Consider the following 12,192-nt stretch of genomic DNA (forward strand, 5'->3'; position numbering starts at 1 on the left):
TTATAATTTCATCATTGGGTAAGTATGGCAGTTTTCCAAAAACTAACTCATAAGGAGAATAGTTAGTATCAACATGTGGTGTGGTATTGTATGCAAAGGCAAAATATGGTATCCAAATGTCCCAGTCTGCACTATTTGAAAAATTTAGTGGAAATTCATTAAGAACCCTATGAGTTCTCTCTACCGAACCCAATGTTTCATGGTGATAAGGAGTGCTAAATATTTGTTTTATTTCCAATAAACGACATACCTCAGATATTAACTGATTAGAGAACTCTGTACCATTATTAGACTTTAGTATTTTGAAATTTCCATATATCAAAATAAACCTCTCTACAAGAGTCTTTGCTACAGTCCTTGCATCTTTTGTTTCCATAGGACATGCTACTATGTATTTGGTTAAATCACATTGTATTGTTAGAATGTATCTGTAACCATTTGATATTCTCAGTGGACCTACTGTATCTATTGATACTACCTCAAAACTAGTTCCTGGTGTATCTGTTAATGTCATTGTTTCTTTTGTGTGTGTAGTTTGTTTATTGATTCTACATTGTGGACAGTTTAAAACTTATCCTTTTATCATTTTCGACATATTTTTCCAAATGTAACGCTGCTTGAGTTTTAAAGTTGTCTTTCTGACACCTAAATGTCCTCCATGCTCTGATATTAATTTTAATTGTGTATTTTTGCAGTTAATCCTTTGAAGATCTCGGTATATAATTATTTGTAAATTTGTGTTTCGTTCTTTCTGTAATTTGTTCAGTAATGTTTTGAACTCTTCCATGGCCATGGATTTGAATATTTCATCATTTTTGTTCATTGCTAGCTCTTTTATTCCTTTTTTATTGGTTTTTGTTAACAGTTTCTCCAAAGACAAATCTATGTTCATTGGATTATCGCTGTAACTCACAGTTATTATGTCTTTTCCAATCTCAATTGCTGGTTTCTTCTTTTCTTTGAGTAGTGTAAACTTAAGTTTTCTTATATTTTTTTATATCTGTGAGTGATGTACATTCCCAAATCAAAAGTTGATCAGGCTTTGGATGAGGGCTGTCATCATCTATAATTTTATTGTTTGAGTTTTTGTTGCTTAAAAGTTTTTGTTTGCCCTCTGGTAATAGCAAGAATTATATGGTCTCGTTCGGGTGTCGTGGGAATTAAAGCCTTTAAAGAATCGCTGTTAAGTTTTATTCTGGACAATGCGTAAGCATTTGTGTTCATCTTCCCTTTTTTATAAGCGATCTCAAAATCGTAATCACTGAGATCCATGCGAATCCCTGTCATCTTTGAGGATGGATTCCGATGTGAAAAAAGTAATACTAATGGTCTGTGGTCAGTAACAACAATAAACTTTCTTCCATATAAATATGGTCTAAAGAAATTAATTCCCCAGTGTATAGCAAGTAATTCTTTTTCGATAACTGGTTTCTTCAAATCGTGTGGAGGTTGTAGCGCTGGCGTAGGAAATAGGCAAGTCGTTTCCCATTTCTCCTTGGGATAACACTGCTCCCAACGCATAATTAGATGCGTCCATTGTTAGCACGAAAGGCTTTGAAAAATCTGGATATTGTAATATTGGTGGTTTCAGTAAACAATTTTTTAAAGTTTCAAAGCTTTTTGGCACTCAGGTCTCCATTCAAATTTGTTGTTCTTTTTCAGAAGTGCATTCAAACTCCTTGCTTTGTCTGCAAAATTAGGTATAAATCGACGATAATAATTGCAAAATGCTACATATCTCCTCACTTCATCTGCGTTTGTAGGTACGGGATAGTTTTTTATCGCACTATATTTGGCTGGATCAGTTCTTAACCTTTATCGGTTATGAGATGTCCCAGGGAAACCACTTCAGGTTGTAGAAAACTGCACTTCATAGCATTTAACTTTAAGTTAAATTTTCGCAATCTTTTAAAAACGTTGCACAAATTGTCGTTGTGATCTCTCAGTCCAGAGCCAAAAACGATTATGTCGTCCACATATAAAAATGCAGATGCGTCCAATCCACTGAGAGCTATTGTAAGCATTCTCTGAAAACTGTTTGACGATATCTTCAAACCAAAAGGCAAACGTTTAAATTGATAGTGACCATTCGTTGTTGAAAATGCCGTCACCGGGCGCGAATCCGTGTGTAAATTAATCTGATGGAAAGAAATCGTCATATCCAATGTGGAAAAATACTTTGCTCTTCCTAGTCGATCTAATATATCTTCAATTCTAGTTAACGGAAACTTATCATTCACAATTTTGTTATTCAGCTTACGGAAATCCACTACTAATCGCCATTTTTTCTTATCATCCTTTGACTTTTTTGGTACTACTTAAAGTGGTGAATTATATGGACTAACCGATGGTTCGATTACATCATCTCGTAGTAACTGATCGACTTGTTTATTTATTTCTTCCAACTGCGTCTGCGGAAGTCTATAATTTTTTATGTATACTGGTAAGGAATCTGTTATTTGTATTTTTTGAGTGTAAAAATTGTTCACACTTAACGGCTCCCCAGGCAAATGAAAAATATCTTGAAATTCTTCAAGAATTGAACGAATTGATTGTATAGCGTATGGATTATTTGTGCCGATGTCTAACCCATCAAGTAATGTCGAAAGAGTTTTATAATTTTTTTCTTTTGTAGCTTTAGAGTAGTATATATGGTAATTTTTTAATGAGTTGAATTGGCAATTCAGTTCTTTTAACTTTACGTCTTCATCAGTAGTATTTAACACCTTAACATGCACTTTACCATTGGCAGGAACTAAACAATTTGCTAAAAAAGACTCCTTCAGATATTTCCTTATTGAGTATACGCTATTACGTATGGGAAAATCATCCGCTACTACGTAAAAATCATGACACAATGTCTCTCCTTCAATTTCTAGCATAAGTTCTGAAGTCCCAATACATTGAATAGCTTCTTTAGTTATGCCAGTTAATCTTGCAGCATTTGTTTTGTTCACGTATGAAAATGTGTGTTTGCATATGGAGATATCAGCTCCGGTATCTATTAAGAACGTTAAACGCTTTTCCTTAGAATTCAACGAAATAAAAGCGTTTGTCATCAAAGTTACATTAAATATCCTTAATTTTGGGCCTCCTGGATAAATTCTTCCATCATCCGGCCGTCTGAGTTTCCCTGTTGACATGAACATGGAAAATCCTTATAATTTCTGTCTTCCGTATGCTTGATTCTGCCATTTTTACCATTATTGTATTCCACATTGCCGTGTATATTTTTATATTCTGCATTCTTATTGTTGTTTCCTTGATAGTTATTGCGATTATTGCTATGACTATTGCTGAATTTTTTGCGGTCACCTGGATTTCCATAATTATCACTGCATCGATTACCGATATTGTATCGTGTATTGTAATTGTTTCTGTACGAGTTATTGTAATCGTCATAATTGTATCTATAACTTTGTCTATAAGGTTTACTTTGTTCATTTGATATATTTGTTCTATTTACAAAGAATACATCCTTCGTATCCAGACCTAAACTTCTCTCAGCTGTAATACATCTTTGGGTCGCCTCATTTAAGCTTGAAGGCATATTAGCCAATAAAATTGGCTGATATTCAGCGTTAACCCCTCTCATAAAAACATTTAATGCCATACTCTCATTAACTTTGTATATCGCATCCTTGGTTTCTTGAGACGGGTTCTTTAAATTTCCTATTTCAAAACGATTCAACTCATCACAAAGTTCAGATATCTTTTCCTTAAATGAAGTCATTGTTATAAATGTCCTTGCTTGGTTGTTCCTAATTCAGTTAATAGCTGTTGTAGCGTTCTTGGGTTTGGATAAGCATCTTCCAATGCCTTTTTTAATTGTACAAATGTCGTTGGCTTGTTTGAACGACCTAAAATACTCCTTACTTGGGCTGATAACTTGAAATTATAGATGTACTTAATGAATAATTATTTATCTTGCTCTTGTAGCAAATCATGCAGCAATTCTGCTTGAGATATAAAGTCTTCTAAATATTTGAATTCGCCTTTAAATACATGAAAATTTTTGCTAACCATTGACATGTCGAATTGTGCCATATTTACGTTATTATTTACTATTTCTTCTTTTATATTCAATTCATTAATTAAAACCGAAATTTCTATTTTCAATTCATTAAATCTCGCTTTTAAAAGATAATCATTCTCATCATCACATTGGTAATCATTCACCGCATTGACCAATTCTTCTAATCTTCCTAATTTTTCTTCAACGTATATTTTTGTAAAAATCTTATTTTTACTTTTCTTTAAATTCAATTTTAATTTTTCAAATTCATTAATGCCTGCTTCTATCTCCATTTATATTATTATGCAACTAATATTAATACTTAAAATAAATTGAACAGTGTAAACGATCCTTAATAAAAATTTCAAATTTAACGGTCGCTTAATATTGAACTAATGAGTACAGGGTTGCAAAAGTAGTATTTTTACAATGATGGTTACCAATTACTTTTAAACTAATTATTTATCAATCGGTTAACAATAATCATCATTTCATTTTGTTTTGATCGACATTTTGTAAATTCGTGGTGTAATCTTGTGTTTTTTTTTTTTTTTTAATTAATAAAAATGTGAAATTTAAATATTTTATAGTGCTTTGTGTGTGAAATAAATTTTTATTTTATATTTTTATGATAAAATTTTACATTATTCGCATTTCTTGTGTACATTTTATGTTTTGCTTTTTGTAATTATTCCTGTGATGTTTCATCTGTTGTATTCTTCTTCTTCTTAAAAAGGAATAATGTTTGCATACCAAATAAAATAAAAAGAAATTTGGAAAAATTTTTATTTATGTAATTTTATTTTTCAATGTGGGTGTTTTGTGAACTTTTAGATCTCATTTGAGCTTCCACAGCATCTATTTGTAGCCAAATTTGTGTGGCTTTTTGCCAAGATGGTGGAGGATCTGCATTAACAGCTTCTTTGAGGGCTGCCAATTGTCGACGCAGGCGTACAATTCTGCCTCCTCTGCGGTGTTTAGGCTTTTCAGTAGGGTGAATCCGCGTCAGCTTTTCTTCTTTAATTTGCTGTTGGCGCTTGAAATATTCCTCCAGTGTCAACCTCTTAGGACCTTGGGGTAATGTGTCATGACAGGATTTGCTGCTCGATGCCGTGTTTGGCAGGATCGCCATGTAATGTTGGCCTGCAACCTGTTGATGTTTTTGTGTAGACATGTATGTGTGTGTGGAAAATTGGGCCCTGCCTCAATTTGTTTGCCGGCGCTTACAAACGCCACTTGGCAGAAAAATATGTTTTTTAAAATTTTCGAAGGCACAACTAGTTGCCAGCGATTTCCAGCTCAATAAAAAGAGCTTTTTGATTTTTTAATTTTACTAAAGTTTTAAATACCAACTATTTCCCTGGTAAAAAATAGTTTTTAATGGTCAAAATATCCTGCAGTACCTAAGAATACCAGAACATTGCAACATAACATTGTTGTCAAGTGCTCAGGCCTTAGAAGTCACACAGTGCATGCAGCGGATCCTGAGGAAATTTGAAATTTATTTTTCCCGACTTCACGCGAACTGGCGCTTTCCTTGCAGCGTGTACTAAAAATGAAAAATCGAAGCCATGAAGCCCTTCAACCAACCTGCAGAAGGTGTTCATCTAGCAAAGAAAGGAAAACAACACATATATGCTTAATATTTAAGACACCAATATGTTTGCAATGCACTGAAGGAATTTGTAAGGAATGCGCAAGTTGAATTTTTAACCAAATTCACCTTTGCAGGTTTTTTTTTATTTCTGTATCGGAATATATTATATTTTAAGTTTCCAAAATAAAATGAATTTGTGTTTTGCTTAAATATTTTGTATTGTCGTTATTTCACAACCTTAAATAAAATACTGAAAAAGATAACTGAATATATTTAGCTTTAAAAAACTTGTGTTGTTTTATTAAAGTTAATAGTTTTAAAACTTTTTCAAGATCTTGATATACAAGAAATATACAACAGTTATATATTAAATCAAATTTTCAATTGTTTTATAGAAATTTTATGTATTTTATATAACCGGTAAAAATTATCGGTGGTCTGTACTAACGTTCGTATAATTTGACGTCTGTAGTTAAAGGTTAGGTACGTGGTACGGGAGGTACGTGACCTAGCACTGATGGAAATATTAGTATTTGCAAAGTTGGAGTAAAATCGGATGATCCTTTCTCTTGATGACGGACGGACATAGTTAGATCGACTCTAAATGTCCTGAAACGGATTTGGTCCAAAGAGGCTAAGGGCCTAAAATCGTTATTTCGATGATGCACATTTTGGTCGTATCAAATGATATATACCCTCTCTAGCCTGAGGGTATAAAAATAACAAAAGAATTGAAAAAGAATATCCATGGACCAAATATTGGAGAGTAAAAAAATGGAGGGTATATTAACTTTGTCATTCCGATTGTAATTCCTCGAAATACTCATGTCATACTCAACAAAGTGTATATATTCTTGATCAGAGTAAACTTTTTAGTCGATTTAGCGATGTCCGTCTGTCTGTCTGCCTGTCTGTTGTAATCACGCTATATTTCGAACAAATTGATATAGAAGGCAAAATTTTGCACACATGAGCATTTTGAATTTGCCAAGGGAAGATCGACGGTAACTAGTTTATTCGAACTTATGTGCTAAATGCCAAACTGGCCGCATTTATACTGATTTCAGTACCGGGCCTTAAAATGTTATTGTAGTAAAAACTTTTATATTCATGCAGTTGTGGAACAGAGCAAGTCCTGGCTCTGAATATACCAGTCAATAGCTGTTTCTAAATTATCCCTGGTGTTTATCTGCCATTTTATTCCTAACTAATGCGGCGTTGTAATGTGCTTCCCAGCTAACATTCGAAAACGAACTCTTCAAAAGTTTCCGATTCTGATGTCGAATTCGGAAGGAACGTGGAAAAAATTGTGTGACACTGTCCAAGATTCTGATTTTTTTTTAAGAAAAAAGAAAAAAAATCGGAACATTTTGTATGTTTGATACGAAATTGTACAGATGTACAAAGGCTAAAGAAGCTGTACATAGAAGCATTTTTTCAGGCTTAAGTCTTTGGCTTGCTTTTAAAGGAGTTTTAGGCTGTCTTAGTTAAATTTTGGTCATAATTTATACTTACGCATCCAACGCTCACTTGATCTTTCACTAAAAGACCCAGCCGATGACTCTTGGCAAAACAATAGAGGTAAATCGAATATGGCAATCCTTTTCTAAAGTACTCGAACATGACATTTTTATACCCTCAGGCATATGGCTTCAGAGGGTATATATGATTTGATACGTCCAAAACGTGTCTCATCGAAAACGTCTGTCTGTCTGGCTGGCTGGCTAGTGCGCACGATAACTCTCGCATGGAGTATCCGATTTGGTCCAAACTTGGTACATCGTAATATTATTATCAAACTTAGGTTGAGTTCGCAGATGGACAATATCGGTCTTTGTATTCTTCTTATGCCAGAAAAAATCTCCTTATATGTAACTCTCTTTTCTACAAGAACATCCAACTTATTTTCTGTTATTATGGGAAGCTTGAGATAGATCATCTTACAATAAATACAAGGTAGACAGAATGCTTAAATTTTAAAAAGCTGAAGCTAGAGTTTTATTACTTTATTACGATAACTCTCGCATGGAGTATCCGATTTGGTCCAAACTTGGTACATCGTAATATTATTATCAAACTTAGGTTGAGTTCGCAGATGGACAATATCGGTCTTTGTATTCTTCTTATGCCAGAAAAAATCTCCTTATATGTAACTCTCTTTTCTACAAGAACATCCAACTTATTTTCTGTTATTATGGGAAGCTTGAGATAGATCATCTTACAATAAATACAAGGTAGACAGAATGCTTAAATTTTAAAAAGCTGAAGCTAGAGTTTTATTACTTCAAATTTAATGATAACAATTAAAAAAATACCCTCCACCATTTGGAACGAATTAGAAAATTTTCAAAAATATAAAATCCATTAAAAAATCTTTTAAAATCTTTAAAATAAATTTATCTTTAAAATATCCATCCCCCGATATATGGGGGGATATATGATATTGTGGACCTATTAAGACAAATCTATGTCTGGATGTAAAGTACTCACAAGGAACTCCTTGTGTGGATTTTCAGATAATTCCGTTGAAAAATGTGGGTAAAATCATCAAAACGGGGTACCGTTATATGGGTGATATATGATATCGTTAACCTATGTAGAATATTCTCTGTCGGTGAGTAAAGTGCTCACAAAGAACCCCTTGTGTAGAATTTTAGACAATTCCCTTGAAAAATGTGGCTAAAATCATCAAAATACCAAATATCGTGGACTTATATAGATAATTCTCTGCCGTGGTATAAAGTACCCACAAGAAACTCCTTGTGTGGATTTTCAGACTATTATATTAGAAAATGTGGCTAAAATCATCAAAATACAGAATATCGGGAGGTACCGTTATATGGGGGATATTCGATATCGTGGACCTATATAGACAATTCTCTTTCAGGGGTAAAGTACTCACAAGGAACTACTTGTGTGGATTTTAAGACAATTCCATTGAAAAATGTGGCTAACATCGTCAAAATACCGAATATCGGGGGGTACAGTTATATGGGGGATTTACGATATCATGGACCTATATAGACAACTCTTTTTTAGGGGGTAAAATGCTCACAAGGGACTCCTTTTGTGGAATTTCAGACACTTCCATTGAAAAATGTGGCTAAAATCATCAAAATACCGAATACCGGGGGGTACCGTTATATGGGGGCTATACGATATGGTGGACCTATATAGATAATTCTCTGTCGAGGTATAAAGTACCCACAAGAAACTCCTTGTGTGGATTTTCAAACAATTCCGTTGAAAAATGTGGGTAAAGTTATCAAAATACCGAATATCGGGGGTACCGTTATATGGGGGATATACGATATCGTGTACCGATATAGCCCATCCTCGAACTTGGCCTGCCTGCAGACAAAAGTGAGATCTGTGCAAAATTTTAGCTTCCTATCTTAATTCGTTTAGACTGTAGCGTGATTACAAGAGACGGACAGACGGACGGACGGACAGGGCTAAATCGTCGTAGAATTTTACGCTGATCAAGAATATATACACTTTGTAACAAGGGTATAAAAACCTCCACCATACTATGGAGGGTATATTAAATTTGTCATTCCGTTTGTAACTCGTCGAAATACTCATGTCAGACCCAACAAAGTATATATATTCTTGATCAGCGTACAATTCTAAGTCGATATGTCTGTCTGTCTGTCCGTCCGTCTTTCTGTCCGTCTGTCTGTCTGTTGTAATAAAATCTTTTGAACGAATTGAGATAGAAGGCTAAAATTTTGCACACGTGGTACCTCCCAATTTTCGGAATTTTGATGATTTTAGCGTCATTATTCACCAGAATTGTTTGAAATTACGTTTTTAGAGTTCATAATGGGAACTTCAGTCTGTGACAGAAAATTGTCTATACAGGTCCAGGTATTCGTATAGGCCCCATATATCAGTACCTCCCTATATTCGGTATTTGACGATTTTAGGTACAATACTCACCGAAATTGTTTTAGATGTCGTATTTGAAGTTCGTAATGGATGCTACAGCCTGTGACAGACAATTGTCTATGTTGGTTCAGATCTTCTCACAGCTGCGATATAACGGTACCTCCTTATATACGATATTTTGATGATCTTAGCTACATTATTGACCGTTTAATTAAAGTTTCGAATTTGAATATTGTAATGGCTTATGACAAACAATGCATATGCAGGTCCACGTCGTATACACTCCAATATAACTACTATCTTCGGTATTTTTTAAAATTGTAATAGAATTTTTTAAGGATTTTATTTTTTGAAAATTTCTAAATTCGTTCCAAATGGTGGAGGGTATTCAAAGTTCGGTCCGGCCGAACTTACTGTTTTTAACTTGTTTTATTTTCGCATTACAAACATTCACAAATCCCAATATTTTCACCAACCCAAGGTCTGGAGGTAAGATGGAATATATCGGTCCACTCCTTCTGGTACCTCCCCCACAAATGCTCAAAATTTCGAATATTTCAGGGATCTCATAAACAGCGAAAGTAATATCCGATTCCATTAAAGACTTGGTACATACCAAGATGGTAGAGATCGGACCATTTCTTTTGCTACCTGTCCCACAAAGGATTTAAGATTTTGAAAAACAACACGTTCAAAAAAGCGAAATAGGCATTCAACACTCTTCAAATTTCACACATACAAACATTTTCTCAACTTGCTATATCTCTTTGCCAGAAACCGGAGATGAATACGGAATTTATGATTTTCCATAAATTGAGTATAAATGTTCGTCGATTCTCTTGTAATATTGCCCACACCAATATTTTTATATGTATTAGATGAAGTATGAAAATGGAATACTTCGGTCGACTATATTTGGTAACTCACGCACATGTTACCATTTTCTAAAAATTATCATATATGTCATATAAAGTGAAGTCGATATAGTCCAAACCTGGCACGTCGCAATATATATTTCATATTTATTTAGGTCCGATACGAAATGGCCAATATTGGCCCATTAAAAATTTAAATAATCATAACAGAAGTAAAAATATTTTTTAAAAATCGTACATTGGTTGAGGGTATACGTCTGTCGGCAAAATCGACAGATACTTTTTGAATTGTCCTTTATGGTATTGAGAAAAATATGCATAATGAGTAGACTCTAGCAGTTCTGGAGCAGAGCTTGACAACTGCTCTGCTATATATTTTTTTTAATGGTAGACATATCGTTTCACGAGTTGATCTCTTAGTTTTACCATGGTCATATTTTTTTTTGCTAGGAGATGGGCACCAGCGAAGGTGCGCCACGGAAATATATATTTGTTATAAGAATGTTATGCTAAATAGTAACTTTTTTATGATTTCGCATGAAATGTTTAAGGATTTGAGGGATATAAATGAGTTGAAGATTACGAATCAATGATAATATGCAAATATGTATAAACATTGAACTCCCATCATAAAGGAAAAATCGTTTATCGTGGTAACCACTTTTACATTCTTGCAATTATGTCTGTCTGTTGAAATCACGATACAGTCCACATTTTTTGCCGTAGAGCGTCAAAATTTAGCTAAACAATTAGTATTGTGCACAGAATGGTTGGTATTGAAAATGAGATGCATCGGTCCAGGTTCTGGTATAGCTCCATATAACGGTACCTTTCGATATTCGCCATTTTGTTGATTTTTTCCACATTTGTTCACGGATTTGTATAAAAATTGGTATTTGTAGGTCATAATGGGTTCCTACTCATGTGGCGAAACATTGTATTTATAGGTCCAGGTTTTGGTATAACCCCTATATAACGGTACCTCCCGATATTCGGTATTTTGATGATTTTTGCCACATTTTCTCACGGATTCATCTAAAAATCGTTATTTGTAGGTTAAGACGGGTTCTAGCTTATGTGGCGAAACATTGTATGTATAGGTCCACGTTTTGGTATAGCCCCCATACAAGGGTAAATGCCGATATTCGGTATTTTGATGATTTTTGTCACATTTTTTACGGATTTTTCTAAAAATCGGTATTTGTGGGTCATAATGGGTTCAAGCTCCGCGAAACATTGTATGTATAGGTCCACGTTGTTGTATTGTCCCATATAATTGTACCTCCCGATATTCGGTATTTTGATGATTTTTGCCACACTTCCCACTAATTTGTCTAAAAATTGGAATTTGTTGACCATGATGGGTTCTAGCTCCGGTGGGGAAACATTGTATGTATAGGTCCACGTTTGGCATTTGTGGGTCATAACGGGTTCTAGCTCCGGTGGCAAAACATTGAATATTTAGGTTCATGTTTTTCTATAGCGAACATAAACCGATTCCCACCGATATTCAGAATTTTGATAATTCTAGTCACATTTACCCATAGAATTGTTTCAAATTTGGTATTCTAGAAAATTTGATAGATGACAATCCCTGAAGTATAAAATTGTCTGCAGAGGTTCACGTTTTAGTATGGCCCCATATAACGGCTTTACTCACTTTATGGTTTTTGATAAGTTTAAATGCATTATGCAAAAGATCTTACTGGTATTTGTAGTTTAAAAATAAAAATGTTTCCTTTACCTTAAGGTGGAGGATATTAAAAATTCGGCCCGGCCGAACTTAATGTTTATACCCTACACCACAAGGTGGT

General features: G+C 34.2%; 1 protein-coding gene across 1 annotated transcript; it reads right to left on the bottom strand.

Moving 5' to 3' along the window:
* Positions 1–3,079: 3,079 nt before the first annotated feature.
* Positions 3,080–3,733, bottom strand: LOC131801940 (GATA zinc finger domain-containing protein 15-like). Its single transcript, XM_059121074.1, has one exon. The coding sequence runs from the start codon at positions 3,731–3,733 to the stop codon at positions 3,080–3,082; it is 654 nt and encodes a 217-aa protein (XP_058977057.1).
* Between the last annotated feature and the right edge of the window lie 8,459 nt (positions 3,734–12,192).

This window comes from Musca domestica, unplaced genomic scaffold (genome assembly GCF_030504385.1).
Source record: "Musca domestica strain aabys unplaced genomic scaffold, Musca_domestica.polishedcontigs.V.1.1 186, whole genome shotgun sequence".
Classification (NCBI taxonomy): Eukaryota; Metazoa; Arthropoda; class Insecta; order Diptera; family Muscidae; genus Musca; species Musca domestica.

Bases quoted from the DNA above. Each gene is read 5' to 3' on its own strand.
- LOC131801940 (XM_059121074.1), bottom strand. From the start codon at position 3,733: ATGACTTCATTTAAGGAAAAGATATCTGAACTTTGTGATGAGTTGAAT.